At 45.5% G+C, this 23384-nt stretch overlaps 1 protein-coding gene across 1 annotated transcript in view; it reads left to right on the forward strand.

Moving 5' to 3' along the window:
* The window catches only part of LOC100965627 (transmembrane protein 231), a gene marked incomplete at its 5' end in the record, with an annotated part of 26175 nt that extends 4389 nt beyond the window's left edge, over positions 1-21786 (forward strand). Inside the window, 7 exon segments of the mRNA XM_003803989.2 lie at positions 15112-15240; positions 16435-16578; positions 18649-18730; positions 20784-20836; positions 20839-20886; positions 21243-21345; positions 21348-21786. Coding sequence (XP_003804037.1) covers positions 15112-15240; positions 16435-16578; positions 18649-18730; positions 20784-20836; positions 20839-20886; positions 21243-21345; positions 21348-21430 — 642 coding nt within the window.
* Between the last annotated feature and the right edge of the window lie 1598 nt (positions 21787-23384).

A 23384-nucleotide genomic window follows, 5' to 3' on the forward strand; every position in this document is an offset into this window, starting at 1 on the left:
CCATCATTGTTGTTTGGCGGGTCCGGGCTGGGGATTCGAACCCGCTACCTTAGGTGTACGTGGCTGGCGCCTTAGCCGGTTGAGCTATAGGTGCCAAGCCCTGGATAATGTTTTTTACAGGTGGATTTTATGGTATGTAAATTCTGTCCCAATATGCAAAAGTGCAGCAGCAGATAGCCTGGTGACATGCATACAAGCCATAAGTATTAAAACTTACTGATTTACTATGCCTCAGGACTATGATCAACATTTTATTCTTATAAATTTAAATATCCTTTACATAGTATTTGGCCTGTAATAATCACTTGGTGTATGTTAGCTATTAAGTTTTTAAAGCTGTATTATCTCCTTAATCCCCACAGTAACCCTGGCAGGTGGAGGTTATACCCCTATTTTACAGATGACGAAACAGCCTCAGAGACATGGTATCATTTGCCCTAGCTTTCAGCCAGACTTTGGACTGGAACTCAGTGTTTCTTGTGCCATACCTTAAAATCTTAACCCTTACTGTGACAAAATACTTTCATCTTCTAATTCTGAACGTGAAGCCAACGTAGCATCAGTCTGTCCAGGAAACTACTGGAAGCAAAGGAAGCAGTGGTTTGGGATGGAGTTTTAAATAAAAGATGTGAGGTAGCTATACCCTTGCTAATTTGGAGGAGTACTGTGGAAATCACAAAGGGCCTGGCTTCTGCTTTGGTCAGCTCACCTTGTATAGTATTTCTAAGGTTCCTGTGTTTTTTGGTTTTTTTTTTTTGAGAGAGAGCCTCAAGCTGTCCCCCTGGGTAGAGTGCCATGGCATCACAGCTCACAGCAACCACCAACTCCTGGGCTCAAGCGAGTCTCTTGCCTCTGCCTCCCAAGTAGCTGGGACCACAGGTGCCCACCACAACGCCTGGCTATTTTTTGGTTGTAGCCGTCATTGTTGTTTGGTGGGCCCAGGCTGGATTTGAACCCGCCACTTTAGGTTTATATGGCTGGCACCTTAGCCACTTGAGCCACAGGTGCCGAGCCAAGTTCCAAGTTTTCAATACTTAAAAGTCTGTTGGGTTTTTGGGTTTTGTTGGGGGTTTTTTTTTTGTTGTTGTTGTTGTTTATTTTTGAGACAAAGTCTCTAGCATCTTGGGTAGAGTGCTATGGCATCATAGCTCACAGCAACCTCAAACTTTTGGGCTCAAACAGTCCTGTTGCCTCACCCTTCTGAATAGCTGGGACTATAGGCAGGCACCCACCACAGTGCCTGGCTAAGTCTAACTATTTTTAGATAGTTGAGAAATTTAGAGATGGGGTCTTGCTCTTGCTCAGGCTGGTCTGGAACTCCTGAACTCAGGCAATCCACCTACCTCAGCCTCCCAGAGTGCTGGGATTACAGGTATGAGCCACCGTGCCCAGCCTAAAAGTCTGTTTTGATATGGCCCTTTGAGGCATGTGTACACCCAGAGAATATGGGGGCTGATGGCTATAGAAGGATGCCAGGGGATGAGTGTGTAAGACACCCGTTTTTTTCTCATCTCTGAAATCTGAGTTTCAGACTCAGATTCTTTTTCTTTTTTTTTTTTTTTTTGAGACAGAGTCTCAGTATGTCGCCTTCGATAGAGCGCTGTGGCATCACAGCTCACAGCAACCTCAAACTCTTGAGCTTAAGTGATTCTCTTGCCTCAGCCTCCCAAAGAACTGGGACCACAGGCACAACGCCCAGCTATTTTTTGTTGAGGTTGTCATCATTGTTGTTTAGCTGGCCTGGGCCAGGTTCGAACCCACCAGCCTCAGTGTATGTGGCTGACGCCAAGCCAGCAAGATTTCTTCCACCCAACATCTTCTCTTTGCATTGATTTTAAAGTCTGGATATTTTAGTCCCAGAAAGAGGACCAAATTTTAAGTCAAAGACTTAATCTCAAACCCTGTCTTCGCTGCCACTAGCTGTACCTCTGATAAATTCCCTGATCCTCCTTGTGCCTTGATTTTCTCATCTAACACCATGGGGGTAATACTTGTCCTACCTACCTCAGGCTTTGCATTTATTGTAAGGATGAAGTGAAATGAGATTCTCTTTTTCCCCACACTGTTTTGGACTCTAAATTCTGGAAATTCTCTCCCAAGAAGATAGTTGAGAAATTTGATCTGTGCTTCCTGTCTCCCCCTAAAGATCCAGAAGGCACGGATCAATTGCAGCAGTAACTCAACATTGGGCTCCAAGTCTTCCCAGATGCCAACTGAAGAAAACTCGCAGGGGGACAGGGCAGTCCCTCTTACATCCTAGTCACAGTTTCTTTTACATAATTGCCTCAGAAACATAATCATCAGCCTTGATAGCAGATATCCCTCCCCTCCACCTGGGAAGCTGGTGGACAGAACAAGGAGAATACTGTCTAGAAGAAGGAAGAAGGTGGGTTTCTCCAAGCAAGGCCTAGGGTAAGGATATAATTGCCTATACAAAAAGAAATGGCTCAGAAGTTCTGAAAGCTATAATCTCTTTATCTCCAATACCCGTATCAGCCTGAAATAGAACAAAACATTTCTTCCCCCACATAATGGGTAATACCGGAAATCAAAATGAATCAGTGAGTGGGGGATGCAGGTGGGAATACCGCTGCACCATAGTCGAATCCTATAGGAACTTACAGTGAAAAGGATCAGCGGTAGATCAAGAGCAGGAGTTGTGTGGAGGAGACTTGTCAGCAGTGATCAGCTTTCAGTGGCCGTCCTTTCCTGCGAGTCACTGTATATGCCTACACGTGCTGTCTCTGTATAATGCCTCACGCTGTATTTTGTCATTTTCCCTCCTCACCTCCCAGTCTGGTTTCCTTACTTTCTTCTGCATAATTTATCACATACCTGGTTTGCTGCTTTGCTGATTTTATTTCGCTTCCTTTTTCATTTTATTGATTGGCACTAAAAGATGCATAAAGCTTCTGAGTCTTGACATGCATGATGGCTGAGGCCCAATGGCGGGAATCAGAAGCAAAGACATTGTGGTTTCAGAATGTTTAAATAGAGCCTGGTGATTTTCTGTTGAGTTTGTTTGGGGACTCCGTGATGATCGGCATATGTCATTTCTTTATTTTTCTTTTTTTTTGAGACAGTCTCACTATTTCGCCCTCGGTAGAATGCCATGGCGTCGATACCAGAATTTTGTTCTTCAGGAGGCTCTTGGTCTCGGTGATTCAAAGAATGAATCTGTGGACCACAGATCAGTGGTAAGAAAAGAATACAGAAGCGCCGGAGCTCCAGGCAGAGAGAGAAGACTGGAGTCAAGAGAGAAAAGTGCTCTCTCTCCCTCTCTGTCTGTAGGCTCTTTATCTAGGGGTCTGTATAGTTGGCGTGGGGCCCTCAGTAGTTAGATTTAGAGGGGCTAGGTAGTTATATTTAGCATGTCTGGGGCATCTGTCTAGGACATGTCTGGGTTGCAAATGAATGGCTACAGTCCCTTTTATTCCCAGGCCTAGGAAATGGTGACCACCCCCTCCGCCCACCTTCCAGCCTGCTGGTTCTGCTGCTTGCTGCCACCGTACCATCATGCCAAGGGAGAGGCAGCCGGTCTGTGCCCCCCAGCTTCACAAGCTGGCTGGGATACCACTTGTCCAGTGTCAGCATCACAGCTCACAACAACCTCAAACTCTTGGGCTAACGCTATTCTCTTGCCTCAGCCTTCCAAGTAGCTAGGACTACAGGTGCCCCCCACAACGCCTGGCTTATTTGTTTATTTATTTATTTATTTGAGACAGAGTCTTACTATGTCACCCTCAGTAGAGTGCCATGGTGTCACAGCTCACAGCAACTTCAAACTCTTGGGTTTAAGCGATTCTCTTGCTTCAGCCTCCCAAAGTAGCTGAGACTACAGGTGCCCCCCATAACACCCAGCTATTTTTTGGTTGCAGTTTGGCTGGGGCCGGGTTTGAACCCACCACCCTCGGTATATGGGGCTGGTGCTCTACTCACTGAACCACAGGCACTGCCCTCTTTTTCTTTCTTTTTTTTTTTAGAAGGTGGCTTTTAAGGACAATGCAACGAATGCTTGCAATATGGTTGAGAATCTATTGAAAAGTGAACTATGTCCTGGAAGGCCTGCAATAGGCAGGGCTCCTAAGAATGTAACGTGGAGGGCTGCAACCAGCAAAGATCAGTGACAGTGTGAGAACTAGAAGCTGGTCTGGAGCTTCCCAAAACTACTGCCATTTTGAAATTTTATGATATGGGCCATTCTCGCTGGGGTTAGATGATATCTCAGGGTGGTTTAAATTTGCATTTTTCTAATAATTAGGGATGATGAGCATTTTTTCATGTGTTTGCTAGCCATTTGTCTGTCGTCTTTAAAGAAGATTCTATTCATCTCTCTTCCCCATTGATGTATGGGATTGTTGGGTTTTTTTCTTGTGGATTACTTTAAGTTCTGTATAGATCCTAGTTATTAAGCTTTTGTCTGATTCAAAATACCTTTCCCATTGGGTAGGTTGTCTATTTGCTTTGGTCATTGTCTCCTTAGCTGTACAGAAGCTTCTCAGTTTAATTAAATCCCATTTGTTTATTATTGCTGTTGTTGCTATTGCCATGGCAGTCTTCCTCATAAAGTCTTTCCCCAGGCCGATATCTTCCAGTGTTTTTCCTATTCTTTCTTCGAGGATTTTTATTGTTTTATGCCTTAAACTTAAAGCTAGTTTTTCTTTTCTAACCACATCACTTACAGCTGCTTTAGAGACCCTCTGAAGTTCCTTAAAGTTCTTTCTACTCAACCGACTCTTTTTGGGTAGCTGAATTTCAGAGGGGCCCAGTGAAACATGTGCCACTGGATGGCAACAATGTTCAAGGCAACACACCCAGATATTAGTTAACACTGTTCTTTCTTTTTGTTAGAATATGTAATAAATAACACCTTCACATCCCATTTACAAAAGGTGGCGACATGTTGCTGTAATCCTGTATTATCTCGTGTTAGTAAAAATCCTTTCTGTCTTGTGTTCCCAGCTCGATTCTGAGTAAACTTGAGAACAGGGGTCACACCTTGTAAAACACAGATGTGTTCTGTAAACAAATGCTTGAATGAATGAGCATGCTGTGACCAAGGAAAATTTTGTTTGGAGCAATGGGGGGGGGGGGGTGGTGAGGGCCATCCGGGAAATCTGGGTTTATTCTTTTCCACCTAATGAAATGTTGACTTTCTTGGTCCAGTGCTCAGTCCCTGTAGCAACTCAGATGGGTATTTGAGAAGGTGCAGGTGCTTTTGTTTTGATTTCTCAATTTCTAGGCGTCATAGTGACTACCCAAACAGTCAATGACCAGAGAAACAGAAAGGAGTCCCTGAGTATCTCTCCCCTTAGACCTTTTGAATTAAAAATGACTTTATGGCTTAGAGTCCTTCTCTCTTCCTATTCTCACCCCTCTACTCCCTCCTCCTCCATGTATTTCTTTAAGGGAACTCTGAGTACAACACAAGGTAGAACAAGATTCTCTGTGGACTGTTTCCTAGTCAAAATCAAAAGGTTCTTTTTTTTTATGAGACAGTCTCAAGCTATCGCCCTGGGTAGAGTGCCATGATATCATAGCTCACAGCAACCTCCAACTCTTAGGCTCAATGATCCTCTTGCCTAAATTTTTCTATTTTTAGTAGAGTTCTCACATTTTTCTATTTTTAAATGAGTTCTCACATTTTGCTCAGGCTGGTCTCCAACTGATGAGCTCAGGCAATCCACCCACCTCGGCCTCCCAGAGTGCTGGGATTACAGGTGTGAGCCGCTGCTCCCAGCCTCAAGAGAGTCTTTATCCTTTGTTGCCAAGAATTGGGTACCTGTTAAATGCTAAGCATAGGGCTCATTGGCAGAGGAATGAGAGATGTTTTTGAGTTTATAATCAGGTCATGTGGGAATTGATGTCTTCGTGATCTTAATTATGACTTCCAGATTACTTTATTCTCTGACTCTAGGAGGCTCTTGGTTTTAAGGAGTTGACATCTAAAGGCACGTATCAGTCCTTTGCAAAACTGGGAAAAAGTGACTATGTGAGAGGTCACCGTCAAGGTAGACTTAATTTTTCACCATGTCCTTGTACTTCTTATGTTCCATGTTCCTATATTTCCTTTCAAAAATGGAAACAAAATGTTTCTTTAGCCAGGAGAGTTGGTTCACACATGTAGCCCCAGTTACCCCTGAGGCTGAGGTAGAAGGTTCACTTGAGCCCAAGAGTTCAAGGCTACAGTGAGCTATAGTGGTGCCATTGCACTCCAGCCTACATAACAGAACAAGTGCCTGTCTCTTATGTTTTTTTTAAAAAGCGATTTTTATTTTCATTTCAAATACAAAATCTAACTTATTAATATTATTTAATGGTAGCTTTCTGTGTCTTGATTTTTTGGTAGAAGTTTTTTTTTTTGTTTGCATTTGTCTATTTCACTCTATGACACACTCCTAGTTATTTGAGTCTAAGAAATAACCACGAAAACAAAGGCATTAGGTTTCATTCATTCATTCTTTTTACTTGTTCATTCACCTCAACTGTTAACTCCCCAGTTGGAAGGCCCATTATCACTTATCTCTTGCCAGAAATAACTCCCTCGAGAGCACTCCCCCTGCTTCTGCCGTGTGGGTTCCAATTTTAATTTACAAAGCAAAGACTACTTAGTACTTTTATGATGTCCAGACCATTAATTCTTTTTTTATACTGGATAATTTTGTGCCACTGGTACAACACAAAACCCAAGTATAAAAGAAATAACCTCAAGTAATTAGAAAACATTGTTTCCCAGCATAGTTGGAAGTGTTTTTCCTTACTTGCTGGTTTATAAAATGATGTTCCATTTTCTAATTGATAGCATTTTGGATCACTGAAATACGGGTGGCTAGGGTTCGATGAGTCTGGGAACCATGAAGTGGCAGTCCTTGCTTTGCTGGACATCCAAATGCCGATGCCAGAATGGATAAAGAGAAAAAAATGGAGCAAGTCTATGGTGAAGCAGACACCGGTATAATGCAGGAAATTAACCTTTAATACAAGAATAGGGCTGGAAAGAAGGAAAGATAGGAACACGAAACAGGAACTAAACAAAAATCAAACAGGACATCAGATATTGTAGAATCCCTGATGGGAAAAAATGTTGTAAGTCAGGAGACTGGAAACAATGGCACATCTTCCGTTCACAGCAGCTGGGACGGTGGCACATGAGGTTTGTCTCAGCCTCAAACCCACCCCTGCGCTCGGCCTCCTGATGCCAGATGCTGGAAATCCGGGCTCCTCTGCCTAGGGCGCCTTGTTACAGTTCTGCCGGTAGGGGGCGTGATGAGCCTTGTTCTACAGGCGGGCAGAAACTGCAGCCAGCTGCCGCTGCCGGGGTGAAGAACTCCTGCCAAGGAGAGGCAAACAGGCATAACAAGAAACAAGAAGTAAGATTAAGGTGACCAGACGTCCCGCTTTTGGACAATTTGTCCTGCGTCCCACTGCGTTTTTAAAACTGATTTTTGGAAAGAATGCACAACAAGCTAGGGAATGGCGGGACAACGGGAAGGGAATATACGGTTTTCAGCTGCTGAAAAGGTTAATGTAACTCCATTTGGGAATGAAGAGGTTAATGTAATTTCATTTGGAAATGAAAAAGCTAATGTAAACTCCCTACTCCCCTCCTGGGCAAAGTTGCCCAGGTGGACCTGCGCCCTACTCCTTTGAGCCACAGGTGACGCCCTATACATAATTTTTTTAATGTATTATATTTGTAAATTGTACTTATATTGAAATTAAAAAAATATATATTACAATACTATTTTTGCATTCTATGAAAATTTTTATTGCTCCACATAGACCAAATTTTTTTTTTTTTTTTTTTGAGACAGAGCCTCAAGCTGTCCTCCTGGGTAGAATGCCGTGACATTACAGCTCACAGCAACCTCCAACTCCTGGGCTCAAGCAAGTCTCCTGCCTCCACCTCCCAAGTAGCTGGGACCACAGGCGCCCCACAACACCCGGCTATTTTTTGGTTGCAGCCGTCATTGTTGTTTGGCGGGTCCGGGCTGGGGATTCAAACCCACCACCTTAGGTGTACGTGGCTGGCGCCTTAGCCGGTTGAGCTATAAGCGTCGAGCCTAGACCAAATTTTTAATTAAGAACACCCCCACCCGCAGTTAATGGTGTCCCGCTTTACCAATGTTAAAATCTGGTCACCTTAAATAAGACTGCTCTCTTTCCTCCTGCCTTCCAGTTCCCTCTAGGGTCCTTCCACCAGCTGTGGAGGTCCTGGTACCAGCTGGGCAGTGTTCCGTCTTGAGGTCTGAGTCCAGCTCCTTGATGCCTCTCTGTCCGTGAATCCTCTAGATTCTAACAATCCCACCCCCTTCCCTCTCTTCTCTAGTGCTAGGCATGGGAGCTGCTCCCTCTGGTTACCACCTGTTTCCTTTGTGCCTCTTCAGTCCTCTAATGCCATGGGGACTTATTACTCTCTACATTACAGTGATTTTTCAACTGAGCATGCCATGAGAGGATCTTAGGTATACTACAAAAACAAATTTTTTTTTGAGACAGAGCCTCAAGCTGTCGCCCTGGGTAGAGTGCTGTGGGATCACAGCTCACAGCAACCTCCAACTCCTGGGCTGCAGCAAGTCTCCTGCCTCCGCCTCCCAAGTAGCTGGGGCTACAGGCGCTCGCCACAACGCCTGGCTATTTTTTGGTTGCAGCCATCATTATTGTTTGGCTGGCCGGGCTGGATTCGAACCCGCCAGCTCAGGTGTATGTGGTTGGCACCTTAGCCTCTTGAGACACAGACACCGCCCACAAAAAATTTTTAAAGATCATTAATTAAATTGTTTTCAAAAGAAGTTCAAAGCACAATAAGTATATTCATTTCTTTACTCTTTTTTTTTATCAACATAATTTAAGCGTGCCATGGAAGGTTAACTATAGGCTCAAGTGTGCCATGAGATTAAAAAGGTTGAAAACCACTGCTATATTAAAGGCTCCTTGTTAAAATAACGCTCAGTTTCTGGCTTTCTGACTGGACCCTCATTGATGCAAGTGCATGGAGGTGCATTTTTCTATCTAGTCATTAGCATTGATTTCCTGTGTGTCTGTAAAGGGTTATCCTCTTTTAACCACCAGAAATCTTGGAAATTATACTAATGAAGTATGACAAAAGGAGCTCTGATTGAAGAGTCAGCAAACCTGGGTTCTAGTCCCAATTCTGTCACTGGGTTCCATACACACTCTCAGCCTCAGTTTATCTGTCTCTATACAGGGGATGACACTATTTACTTCTCTCCCTGGGATGTACAGAGGATGAGGTGGGACAGTCAGTGGACATAAAAATTGTTCCAAATCGTACCCATACCGCATAAAAATAGGTGGTGGTGTTGGCTCGGCGCCTGTGGCTCAAGCGGCTAAGGCGCCAGCCACATACACCTAAGGTGGCGGGTTCGAATCCCCAGCCCGGGCCTGCCAAACAACAATGATGGCTGCAACCAAAAAATGGCCAGGCGTTGTGGCGGGCGCCTGTGGTCCCAGCTACTTGGGAGGCTGAGGCAAGAGAATCGCTTGAGCCCAAGAGTTTGAGGTTGCTGTGAGCTATGACTCCATGGCACTCTACCCAGGGGGATAGCTTGAGGCTCTGTCTCAAAAAGAAAAAAAAAATAAGGTGGTGGTGTGATTTGTGACTTCTGTAAACCAGACACCAACTGGATTTTAGAAATTGATCTTGAATTTGTGTTAAAGAAGTAGTACCTTGGCTCGGCGCCTATAGCTCAACCGGCTAAGGCGCCAGCCACGTACACCTAAGGTGGCGGGTTCGAATCCCCAGCCCGGGCCTGCCAAACAACAATGATGGCTGCAACCAAAAAATGGCCAGGCGTTGTGGCGGGCGCCTGTGGTCCCAGCTACTTGGGAGGCTGAGGCAGGAGACTCGCTTGAGCCCAGGAGTTGGAGGTTGCTGTGAGCTGTAATGCCACGGCACTCTGCCCAGGGGGACAGCTTGAGGTTCTGTCTCAAAAAAAAGAAGTAGTACCTCCTGGAATGCCTTCCTTTATAGCCACTGCATGTGTATTAAGCTTCTTTGGAATTAAATAATTGATTTCATCAACAGTCCAAGTGGTAACATAGAAATGTAGCCAATCTTTGACAGCCCCATGGGGGCAGGAGTCTAGATTGGTGCCCATCCTTTGTGGGACACACGGCGTTTGCGTCATCACTCCTCTCTGTGGCTCTCTGGGACCTTCTCTCCTCTCCCCAACTCTGCCCAATATGCTGGCCCCTTGGACACCCAGTGCACTTGGCTGGCCTGGCTCATTCTTCCCCTGACAGTCCCATGCCTCATCACCTTGCTTCAGTCAAGTCTCCAGGAAGTCAAGGTCAGCCCGAGAAAAATGATTTTTCTTCTCTGGAGGGTGAACACTTACAGCATCTGTTTCCCAAATCTGGCAACATGGAAAAAATGCCATTTTAACTGAAGCCAATGGGGAACTCATGGTACTAGAATCTTAGTCCTGGAAAAGATGCGTCCTTAGTGGCTGTTCACCCTTCCATAGTAAACTTGCCACTCACAAAGCCTCACTTTGTCTCTTAGAATGAGCCTTTGACTCTGCACCTTGGTCTCCCAGGAAAAAAAAAAAAAACAGGAAAGGAAAGAACAGCAAGGGCCCACAGCATCTCTCCATGAAGGTCCCTGAGAAGGTACAGAGGACAAGAACCACTTCCTATAACCAGATGGCAGATGAGCTGGTAGGCAGAGTTCAGAACTGCCTTGACCGTGTTTTACCAAATGAATCTGTTTGGGGCCAGAAGAACATACGACGGCAAGTCAGTGTTACTGAGGCATACGATGCCTCAACGGTGTTAATGACCGTGAAAATCATCTCCAAGCAGAAGAAAATCAAATAGACTGGTCTGCCCACTAGTTTGGTTCAGGAAGGTCGGAATCTAGAGTTGGAGAAAAAGAGAAGATGTAAAGGAATACAAGAGAAAAAGGCTGAACTTCAAGGACTTGCTCTCCAGCTGATGGCCTTCAAGAGCCTGGTGCAGAGAAACCATGAAGCAGAGAAACAGGCCAGCCGGCCCCCGCTGCCCAACCGGACCATCCACCTGTCCATCGCTGTCAACACCACTGACTGCAGCATTTCCAATGACAAACGGAAGGGTTTGATTAATTTTGACAGCACATTTGTAATCCAAAGACATTGAGGCACTAAAGTGGGTGAATATGCTCGTGGGCTGAAGTCCAGGAGCTGCTCCCCTAGACCTTAAAATGGCAAGAAGTTTGGACCAAAAGCTCTGGAACCATGTGTGACAGAAAGGGCTCAGGGATCAATTGGCAGTGTGCTTATCCTCTCAATGGCAGGCTCCACGTCCAAAAGCACAAGGCTCTCTGCCCGTGACCTGATCCGTGGTGTAGATGGGATTCTGGCCATAAGCTCCTATGTGGCTCAGTACAGCCGCTCCAGGGTGGACACCCCAGTGTGCTATGTAGGGGGAGGACATTGACCACCACTTCAGGTGAAAAGGATGAGGAATACAGATGTCCTTGGGTTGTAGACTCCTCCTTCTTCAAATTCAGCTCTAGGAGAAAATTGTTTAAGGAAGAGGAACTCTTTTTTTTTTTTTGAGACAGAGCCTCAAGCTTTCGCCCTGGGTAGAGTACGGTGGCATCACAGCTCACGGCAAACTACAACTCCTGGGCTTAAGCGATTCTCTTGCTCAGCCTCCTGACTAGCTGGGACTACAGGCGCCCACCATAACGCTCGGCTATTTTTTGGTTGTAGTTGTCATTGTTGTTTGGCAGGCCCAGGCTGGATTCAAACCCGAGCTGGCGTATGTGGCTGGCATCTTAGCACTTCAGCTACAGGTGCCGAGCCTGGAAGAGGAACTTTTTAAAAAGTGAGATGTTTTTCTTTTTGGCCTACTCCCTAGAAGATATTTGTAAGCAATTGAATTTGAATTTAGATATGCATCTCTGAGAAGCAAAGATTGTTTTCCGTAGGATTTTAAGGCTTCTTGTGGATGTATGTTTTAAAACCACTATGCTAATGCAGAACCTTTGTTTACTTTTTAGAATTTTGTGTTTTCATTTTCCTTTTTGTTCTTTTAAATTCAGTGCACACTTTTGCCCTTTAACAATTCTTGCTGAGTTTGCTAAAGAAATTGTACTTTATTCACATCACATGGACCATGGGGGGAAAAAGGTCAGATTGTCCTGAATATTTTCTGTAAAAATGTCTTTTAAATTCTACTTTTATTGGCTAGGCACGGTGGCTCTTGCCTGTAATCCTAGCATTCTGGGAGGCCGAGGCAGGAGGATTGCTTAAGCTCAGGAATGCAAGACAAGCCTGAGCAATGTGAAATCCTAGCTCCATTAAAATAAGAAACTAGCCAGGTGGTGTGGTGGGCACTTACGATCTCAGCTGCTTGAGAGGCTCAGGCAAGAAGATCCCTTGAGCCCAAGAGTTTGAGGTTGTTGTGAGCTATGACGCCATGGCACTCTGGCCTGGGGCAACAGAGTGAGTGAGACTCCGTCTCAAAAAATTTAAAAAAAAAATTTTTTAAATTAAATTCTACTTTCATCTTTCTCTAGTTTTAGTCTGCCTGATTTTCCAGTTTAGTCTGCTTTATGGCACTTAGCACTATTTGATATTGTGCTTGTTTATTTGTTTGGGGGGGGTTGTTTGTTTGTTTGTTTGTTTTAGTGACAGAGTCTCACTTTATTGCCCTTGGTAGAGTGCCGTGGTGTTATAGCTCACAGCAACCTCCAACTCCTGGGTTTAGGAGATTCTCTTACCTCAGCCTCCCAAGTAGCTGGGACTACAGGTGCCCGCCACAACACCCGGCTATTTTTTTGTTGCAGTTTGTCTGGGGCCGGGTTTGAACCCCCCACCCTCGGTATATGGGGCCAGCCCCCTACTCACTGAGCCACAGATGCCACCCTGTTTATTCATTAATTGATTTGTTTTTTACCTTCTCTGCGGTGAATATGAGTTCCATTAGGACAGGGATTTTGTTTACTTTTATATTCCTGGCACCTGAAATAATGCCTGGCACATAGGAGGGTCTCAAAAAGTACTTGACAGATTAATGAGCCAATTTAACAAGTTGACACTGTTTACAATACTCTGCCAGATCTCTCTTCTCTGTGAACTTGAAGTAGAAGTGTGCACGCAAGCAAACATAGAGACTTACATCTTCAATGTTGCCTTTACAAGATTTCTCCTATCCGACATCTTTGAATTATTTTTAAATTTGAATTATTTTTTAAAGCCTGGGACCCTTTAGTCCCGGAAAGAAGACCTGATTTGAAGTCAAAGACCTGAGTAGCTGTACTTCTGATAAGTATCCTAACCTCCCGGCACCTCGAATTTCTCACGTATGCAATGGAGATAACACTAGTTCTGCCTACATTCGTTGTAAATATGAAATGAAGTGAGTTTTTCTCTCTCACCCTGTGCTAGTCTCTGGATTTTTCCGGAAATTCTCTCTGGGCCCATATCTTCTCGAAAGACGGTAGTTGAGAAATGTGATCTTGGCTTCCTGTCTAACCCCAAAGATCCAGAAGACATGGATCAATTACAGAGAAGTAACTACACATTGTTCTCCACGTCCTCCCAGATACCACCTGAAGAAAATTCGCAGGAAGACAAAGCAGCCTCTCTTACATCCTAGTCATCATTTCTAGAACATAATTGCCCGAGAAACTCGATCCCCAGCCTTGGTAGCAGATACCGCTCCCCTCCACCTGGGAAGCTCATGGAACAGGACAGAGAGAATAGTGTCCCACACGAGAAGGAGGAGGGTAGGCTTCTCTACAACAAGGCCCAGGATAAGGACATTATTGTCTAGGAGGAAAGAAATGATTGAAAGGTTCTGAAAACCGAGATGTCTTCATCCCCAGTGATCTGGTTAGCCTGAAATAGAACAAAAGAATCTCTTCCTCCCATAATGGTAACGGTGGAGACCAAAATGAATCAGTGAGCGGGGGATGCACGTGGGAATACCTCTGCACCATAGTCGAATCCTATAGGAACCTACAGTGGGAAGGATCAGTGGTAGAACAAGAGCCAGAGCTGCGTGGAGGAGACTTGTCAGCAGCGATCAGCTTTCAGTGGCCGTCCTTTCCTACGAGTCACTGTTAGGCCTACACACGCTGTGTACCTACTCTGCCTAAGCTGTAATTTGTCACTGTCCCTCCTGCAATCTCCGTCTGGTTTCCTTCCTTTCATGTTCATAATTTATCAAATATCTGTGGTTTTCCTGCTTTCCCGTTTTTACTTAGCTCCCTTCTTCCTTGGGCTTTCAAGTCCTGCCATGAATGATGGATGAGGTCCGCCCTCAAGACTCTGAAGCAAAGACACTTGTGATTTAAGAATGTATAAATAGAGCCTGGTGATTTTCTGCTGAGTGTGTTTGGGGGATGCCTGGTGCTTAGAATTAGATGATTTTCCTATTTTAAAATGTTTCTTTGTAAAGGAGCAAAAGACGATTGTGATGCGGTATGAAAATCTTCCATACAAATCCAGGCATGTTTATAACAAAGAGAAAAAAGAAAACATTGTTACTAAATAAATCAGATCAAAGGAAGCTGCAGAAAGAGACAAATGTTACCCCACAAGTTTGCTGTTATTATTGCCCCGTAAAGTTCCCATTCATTCGGGCCAGTGATTATTTGAGTGATGCAAGTGTGACGTTCAGGGGCCGTGCACACGGTGGCTCCTTCCCCAGTACTGATGCCCTTACATTTGTTTGTTTCTCTTTGTGAGGGAGTTAACGTCTGTGTATGGCAGGACAATGGATCATTGCGTAGGTACAGAAGAGATGTAGATTCCTTTTTGTTTTGTTTTTTTGAGACAGAGTCTCAAGCTATTGCCCTGGGTAGAGTGCTATGGCGTCACAGCTCACAGCAACCTCAAACTCTTGGACTCAAGCGAATCTCTTGCCTCAGCCTCCCAAGTAGCTGGGACTACAGGCGCCCACCACAACGCATGGCTATTTTTTGGTTGTAGTTACCATTGTTGTTTTAGGAGGCCCGGGGCCAGGTTCAAACCGGCCAGCCTGGGTGTGTGTGGCCGGCACCCTACTCACTGAGCTACGGGCACCGCCCAGAGTTGCAGATTCTTCCCAGACCTATTAAGGACCAGGGCTGCTGGTTTTCTTTGGGTTTCCTAGACTAGAGAAGAAGACAGGAACCAGGATGGGAAAATGGACATGCTGCACTTTAAACTGGAGCTGCCCCTGCAGTCCTCGGAGCACGTCGTTGGCGTGCAGCTCCTGCTGACCTTCTCCTACCAATTACACGTGAGTCAGTCCCTGAGAGAGGCTGAGCTCCCCTTTTGTATTTTATTTTATTTTACGTTATTTTCTTTTTCTTTCTTTCTTTTTTTTTGAGACAGAGCCTCAAGCTGCCCCCCTGGGTAGAGTGCTGTGGCATCACAGCTCACAGCAACCTCCAACTCCTGGGCTCAAGTGAGTCTCTTGCCTCAGCCTCCCAAGTAGCTGGGACCACAGGCGCCTGCCACAACACCTGGCTATTTTTTGGTTGCAGCTGTTGTTGTTGTTTTGGTGGGGCCAGGCTGGATTCGAACCCACCACCTTAGGTGCATGTGGCTGGCACCTTAGCCACTTGAGCCATGGGTGCCAAGCTACTTTATTTTATTTTTCAAGACAGAGTCTCACTTTGTTGCCCTCAGTAGAGTGTGGTAATGTCATAGCTCACTCCTAGGCTCAAGTGATCCTCTTGTCTCAGCCTCCCAAGTAGCTGGGACTACAGATGCCCACCATAACACCTAGCTATTTTTAGAGATAGATCTCACTCTTGCTCAGGTCTTGCTCTGGTCTTGAACCCCTGAGCTCAAGCTATCCATCTACCTTGGCCTCCCAGAGTACTTAGATTACAAGCATGAGCCATGGCCACCGTTCACCCTTTTGTCTTTTAATAGAATAGAAACTGGTGCAGTGTCTCATGCCTATAATCCTAGCACTGTGTGGGGGCTGAGGCAGGTGGATTGCCTGAGCTCACAGGTTTGAGACCAGCCTGAGCCAGAGCGAGACCCATCTCTAAAAATAGGCGTTGTGGCAGGCACCTGTAGTCCCAGCTACTAGGGAGACTAAGGCAAGAGGATTGCTTTAGCCCAAGAGTTTGAGGTTGCTGTGAGCTATGAGGCCATGGCACTACACCAGGGGCGATAAAGTGAGACTCTGTCTCAAAAAAAAAAAAAGAATAAAATCGTCCTTCTGATTGCTGGGAAGACCCACATTGTTGTGACTCTTTCCTGGGGTGTAGTTTGGGATTTAACTTACGTTTTCCGCTGGGGTCACATTAATTTACACGGGCTGTCAAAGCTCAGAGGGTTCCGGGCAGCAACCTTCCTGCCTGGCTCAACCAGCCACGTGTGGGCCCATCAGGCTTCAGCCAGGATGAGTGAGTCTCAGAACTCAGAGCCCTTGCGGTCTGTGGGCAGTTGGAATTGTCTCTCCTCCCGCTGATTTCAGAGGATGTCGACATTTGTGATGCAGAGCATGGCGCTTCTCCGGTGCTCCTTCCCGGTTCCTAGGTCCCAGGTGTATGTGAACGGAGACCTGAGGCTGCAGCAGAGGCAGCCCCTCAGCTATGGTGGCCTAGACGTCCGCTACAATGTAAGATGCTGCTTGGGGTCCCGCTTCTTGGTTTCTGTGTGTCACCGTTTATCAAGTTCTCAGAAGGGGGGGGAATGAAAGGTGGAAAAGGCATTTCTCTGTGGGTGGCTCGGTGGGGGCCAGCTGAGGGATTTTTGCAATGAATTTTTTCAAAGTATGGAGGAGATTCCTCTGTATTTGCGCCTAGAATAAAAGAGAAAAGTCTGTCAAAGAACTAAATTGTAATTCTTTCTTGCTTTTAGATTCTCTCTCTCTTTCTCCCTCTCCTCCTCCCCTTTCTTCTATACTCACAGGATTATTCCAAGTGATCACGTAAAATGTTGATTTAAATATTTCAATAATAATGCTAGTTATACTTTACAAAATGGGTAACATACGGCCAGCCCTGAGTGAAGGGGTTTACGTTTCTCATTTCATCATCACGGCAATCTCTGATGTCCCTGCATTTGTCCGTTCCCAGCACTCCGGCCCCTTGTCCTACCACTGTCCCCCTGCCTCCATTCCAGCCACACTGGCCTTCTTGCTGTTTCTCCAGCCCCTGAAGCAGCTCCTGCCTCAGGGCTTTTGCACGTGCTGTTCCCTCTGCCAGGGATCCACGTAGCTTATCAAACCACTCCACTCAGGTCCCTGAGCACAGTCCTCCCCTGACTCTCCTTTCTAAAAAGTCTTTCCCTCCCTCCACTCTCTTTCTCTTCCAGACTGACTTTTCCTATTGCTCCTTGATGTACTAAAGATTATTATTTATTATTATTTTGATCTGTCGACCTCAGCGTCAGCAGCACTACCCTCATGTGTACTGTCACCCCAGGGCCTAAAACAGTACCTGGCACATGGTAAGCTCTCAGAGAGCGTTTTTGAAAGACTGAACTCTCATGTTGCACAGGAAGAAACTGAGGCTTACAGGGATTAATTAACATTCCCTAAGACCCAAAGCTTCAAAGTAACAGAGCCAGCAACAGTCTTTCTTAGTCCAGAATGTATGCTTCTACCCACTTAAATCAAACCTTGATTGTATCACAAGAAGGACCATATAAGTTGGCCTGAACTACTTTTTTTTTTTTTTTTTTTGAGACATAGACTCACTCTGTTGCCCTGGGTAGAGTTCTGTGGCATCATGAGAGCTCACAGCAACTTCAAATTGTTGGAATCCTTTTGCCTCAGCCTCCATAGGACTACAGACGGGTACCCACCACAATACCTGCCTAGTTTCCTATTTTTGGTAGAGACCAGGTCTCACTCTTGCTCAGGCTGGTCTTGAACTCCTAAGTTCAAGCAATCCACCTGTCTTGCCCTCCCAGAATGCTAGGATTACAGGCATGAGGCTTGGTGCCTGACCGGGCTGAGCCACTTTTAAAAGTGAAGGAGAGATGTTATGTTATAACAGCCATAAACCAGGACTATTACATATAAACTGGGGTTTCTGGTCACTTAGCTATCATACTCATACAATCCATATAAGTTGTAAAGTGAAGGGGGCCATAAAAATAAACTCAATGTACCACTTTATTGTATACACACAGAAAATATATAAACTCATCACTGGTACTTTTTATTTGAACATGTCTATATTAGATTAATTGAAACATTGTATTACAGAGCAAGAAATCATTTTTAAGGGATTATATGCTTACTGTTTATATTTAATCTTTTTCCGTTTCTACATTTAAAAGAGATAAAGTCCAGATCATTCAGAGAAGATTAAGAAAATGACAAAGCAGTTGGAAACTCAGTCTTCTGAAAAACTAAAGGAAAAACGGTGTGGTGAAAATTAGGGAAAATATATTTCGCCCTAGAGCAGAAAGGGGTATTTTATAAATAGTTTTAAAAACTGTTTAAGGTGGATATTGGCCCTTTATTTCCATCCCCACAGAAGGAAAGACTGAGAGTAAATGGACTGATATTGTCCCAGGAGAGTTTATGCATCTTTGAAGAGAAGTTCACCACTAATGGATTAGGCCCCAAGTTCAAGAGGGTGGCCTATGGCACCAGCCTGGATAGGCGGGAGGATAGAAAGAGACGGGAGGAGAAGCCCCTCTGGTGCTCACACCACATCCTCCTGCCATAGATCAGGTGCCTGTGATCAATGGGACCAGCCCCTTCACCTATGACGATGACCTCACCCCCACTGTTGCTGCCTACCAGGAAAGGAACAGTGGGGGACAGTCAGCCACTCCCCAAGGATTTTTCAGGTTCGTGGGGGCAACAGGGACAAAACAAACTGGAACCTTTGTCATCATCCAAATGTCAGCACTTGTGAACGCTCAGTGGTGAGGGCGGACAGACTGCCCAGGAGCTGTCCTTTCTGTCCTGGTCTTTGGACCTGCAACACCCCCTGCCCCTACTTCCCACCACTCCTATGGCCCGTCAGGTTGGTGATGACTAATTCCTATATTTATCACACCCTTTCCTTGAAACATTTCTTTTCTCAAAATATAAGACTAATTGAGTTTTCTTCCCAGAAAGAAATAGAGAATGTGAGTGACTCACCCCCGCATTAGCAGCCAGTAGGAAAACAAAAGAACCCAAGTTTCCTCCTGGAAGGCAGAGCAGAGTGTTTGCTCTTTACAGAGAGAGGCTCTCAGGCCCTTGCATGCTCTTGACTCAGCGCCTGTTTTTTTCTCTGAAGGCATCTAAAGGGTTACTGGCCACTGTGGGAGGCCAAGGTGGGTAGACTGCTTAAGCCCAGGAGTTGGAGACCAGCCTGAGCAAGAGAGAGACCCCCATCTGTACTTAAAATAAAAAAAAAAAAAAAAAACAGACGAGTGTTGTGGCAGGTGCCTGTAGTCCCAGCTACTCAGGAGGCTGAGACAAGAGGATCACTTGAGCCCAGGAGTTTGAGTTTGCTGTGAGCTATGACACCATGGAACTCTGCCCAAGGTGACAAAGGGAGACTCTGGCTCAAACAAAATAAAAAAGTGTTACTGGCAACCAGACATCATGGATAGTATATACAGATATTTTAGAAAGGAAAGGGGCTCGGCGCCTGTGGCTCAAGTGGCTGAGGCACCAGCCACATACACCTAAGGTGGCAGGTTCAAATCCAGCCAGGGCCCGCCAAACAACAATGACAGCTGCAACCAAAAAATAGCCAGGTGTTGTGGCAGGCGCCTGTGGTCCCAGCTACTTGGGAGGCTGAGGCAGGAGACTCACTTGAGCCCAGGAGTTAGAGGTTGCTGTGAGCTGTGATGCCACAGCACTCTACCCAGGGGGACAGCTTGAGGCTCTGTCTCAAAAAAAAAAAAAGAAAGGAAAGGGCTGCAATTCCATTGTTGCTTACTGATTTTATATAATACACTAGCAGCATTATTACAATAATAGAGGAAATTTTAAAAGAAAACTGAAAACACTGACCAAAAAATGAACATTTTCTTCCTTATTCTTTTCTCCCTTCATCCTTACGTGGATTTTAGAATATAGCTATTATCATAGTACAGAATCACTTTGGGATCCAAATAATTTTTTTTTTTTTTTGATAAAAGGTCTTGCTATGTTGCCCAGACTAGAGTACAGTGGTGTCATCAGAACTCCCCACGAATATAAACTCCTAGGCTCAAACAATCCTTTCCCCTCAGCCTCCCCAGTAGCTGGGACTATAGGAGTGTGCCACCAGACCCAGTAGTTATTTTCTATAGAGACACCATCTCACTGTATTGCCCAGGCTGGTCTCAAACTCCTGACAGTGCTCCCACCTTAGGTTTCCAAAATGCTGGCATTACAGGTATGGGTCACCACACCCACCTTCGATTATTTTCACATTTCACCATGAGTATTTTGATAACTATTTTAACATATAACAACTTTACATGCAATTTCTCTGTACTTTTGAATGACTTCTTTCTGTTCTGCGGGAATAAACAGATATTTTTACCCAACAATATTTTTATTTGAGACAGAGACTCAAGCTGTTGCCCTGGGTACAGTGCCATGGCATCACAGCTCACAGCAACCTCCAACTCCTGGGCTCAAGCGATTCTCTTGCCTCTGCCTCCCAAGCAGCTGGAACTACAGGTGCCTGCCACAATACCCCACTATTTTTTGGTTGCAGCTGTCATTGTTTGGAGGACCCAGGCTGGATTCGAACCTGCCAGCTCAGGTATATGTGGCTGACGCCTTAACCGCTTGAGCCACAGGCACCAAGCCCCAACGATATATTTAATTAAAGGACCGTCTTCATCCTGGATTGATGGTTAATGACTGTATTACAGTTACAACCATGCTGAATGATCGCAACACCACCTGACCAGTTAGCAGGGCCTCCGGGAAGCTCCAGTCCTGATCAATGCTGTCATTCAATATCCTGGGGAAGTCATTTATCTACATTCTGTCAGAGACACAGTGGGAGCCCAATTTCCAAAAAGAAAGGAAGAATTCCTGCGATGTCCCATGTAGGAACAGACAAGGAAGCCTTAGGTTGGATATTGCTACAATGTTGTATCACCACACAAACGACCATATCTGTCTGCTGTTTATACAGGAAAAAACTTCATTTCCTGTTCAAATTTCTTGGCAGTTCTTCTAGGTCAGAATCATCCATATTTATTGTCTTAATAATCTGTTATTGTCCTCTTTTTCCTTAAGGGCAATATTTGAAACATTCTTGCCATTTCCTGCCTGACCTTAACCTTGGTTTCCCTTAACTTACAACATGTCATCTGTGACTCAACTGTACTTATAAACCAGGATTCGGGGAGATAAGGTTTGCCTGCATCCTGAGTAAGTATGCCAGTACCCTGCTCATCTTCCTCTGGGTGTTTCAAAGAATCAAGATATTGTCTTTCACAATCAGGTGGTGACCACAATCCCTGCAACAGCAATGCCCCGTGGAGAAGGGTATAAGGAGCACTTATCCTAAGAAGAGCGTTTCTGGAGACTTAGCAGGACTAAGGCTACCTCACTGTGGTCTTCTGAGAACTGCCATCTTGCTGATGTCCACTGGGAGCCCAGTGGACACCTGTGGGGTTCAGTGTTTTTCCCTCAGAGACAAACCAATTCTTTCCAGTTTTGCTCAACACAACTCGGGTATCTTCTAAGCACCTCCAAAGCCATCGGGAAGTAATTTGTAGAAAAATCTGAGGGTTCTGGGACATGTTGTTTACTTTTTTTGTTTGTTTTGCCTTAGCCCTGAATTTCAGGAGAACATTACAGTTAGTTCAGACATCCTGGAACAAGTCCCATCTCTGGTCCAGCAGAAGCTTTCTCTCCCTTGAACTGAGAAACACACTGTGCATTTCTTCACCCTGCTGTGAACTACAGTTTGCTCTTTTCGGGGCTGTGTGACAAATACATGAATCTAGCACTCTCCACTCCTGGGCATCTCCATGTCCCACTCAGAGCTTTGATTTCCAGAACTGAGGCCTTTCACTGCAGAGGTGGAAGGAGTGGCACAAGGGCCACTTAGCTCCTGCATGAAGGTGAGCACCTGAAGGACACGGGGACCATCCACCTGCCTGGCTCTAAAAGACAGTCCTCTGTCATCAGCTCGGCTGCCGAGCCCTTTCTCCCTGCCCCACTGTGGCTGGCTCCTTGCCCTGCCTCCTGCCCTCTGTCTGTGCCCCTGGAATGGCAGGCTGCAGTTGGAAGGGCCGTTTCAGTGGCAGCCCCCTCAGCAAGGCTGGGGGATACAGGATTGTAACCTCAGGTTCTCTCTGACGCTCACCCAGCAGCCTGGACATTTGCCACTGTTCTGCTGTGACAGCCGTCCCCCTGCCTGTGAAGGACAGGGTGACCAAGGGTTGTTGGTATTGGCTCCCAGTGCCTGACAACCCCAGGTTTATTTGGAGGGCTGGCGGGAAGGCCAGAGACTTGGATTTCCCTTGACTAAGCATCAGGGTGCCCACCAGGCAGCTTTGGGAAGGGCACGAGAAGCAGTGAGGGAGGAGAGAGGATGGCAGCCGGGGCTTCGGGCCCAGCCTGGCCATGAGCTGAATGACAAGCAGTCCAGCCAGGTAACCCTCGTGGCCAAGCAAGACCGCGTGTCCTCCCCATTCTCCGGAGGACAGGTGCAGTCTCCCCAAGGACAGATGGACCTGCTTTATGATCCCAGGCATGTTGTTGGTGCTGGAAGGTCGTAGCCCCTATGGTCCATGCTTCATGCCCATGCACACACACACCTCTCAGTGTGTGCCTCAGTTTACCTTGGAGATCAGTTCATATATGCAAAGCACCTTTTCTTTCAGGCTGACCAAAATAAGAGTCTGGGAAACAAAGCTATTTTGAAGTATCAAGGTGGAAAATTTCTCTATCACTGACACCTCACACATGCTTTAGAGCTGTTCGTATGCTTAGCTTAACTTTTCTCCTTGAGATTTATATTATTTATTTATTTATTTATTTTTGAGACAGAGCTTCAAGCTGTTGCCCTGGGTACAGTGCCATGGCCTTATAGCTCATAGCAACCTCCAACTCCTGGCCCAAGTGATTCTCTTGCCTCAGCCTCCCAAGTAGCTAGGACTACAGGCACCTGCCACACTGCCCAGCTATTTTTTGGTTGCAACCATCATCGTTGTTTGGCAGGCCTGGGCTGGATTCGAACCTACCAGCTCAGGTGTATGTGGCTGGTGCCTTAGCCGCTTGAGCCATAGGAGCCTCTCCTCTCCTTGAGATTTAAATGGAAAAAGGTTTCCGGTTTAAATCCCCAAAAGGTAATGAGATACAGAAAGATGGCTAAAGATATGTATAAACATGGCTTTGCATTTTGCAAAATTATTTTAATGCAATATGTGTATAAAGGGCCCGTTATGTTGTTTTGTAAATTTCTAATTAAAATGTTCAGAACAGAAAGTTGCATGTTGCTTTTTAGAGTGGAA

The sequence above is a fragment of the Otolemur garnettii genome, unplaced genomic scaffold (genome assembly GCF_000181295.1).
Source record: "Otolemur garnettii isolate 467f Iridium unplaced genomic scaffold, OtoGar3 scaffold00047, whole genome shotgun sequence".
Lineage (NCBI taxonomy): Eukaryota > Metazoa > Chordata > Mammalia > Primates > Galagidae > Otolemur > Otolemur garnettii.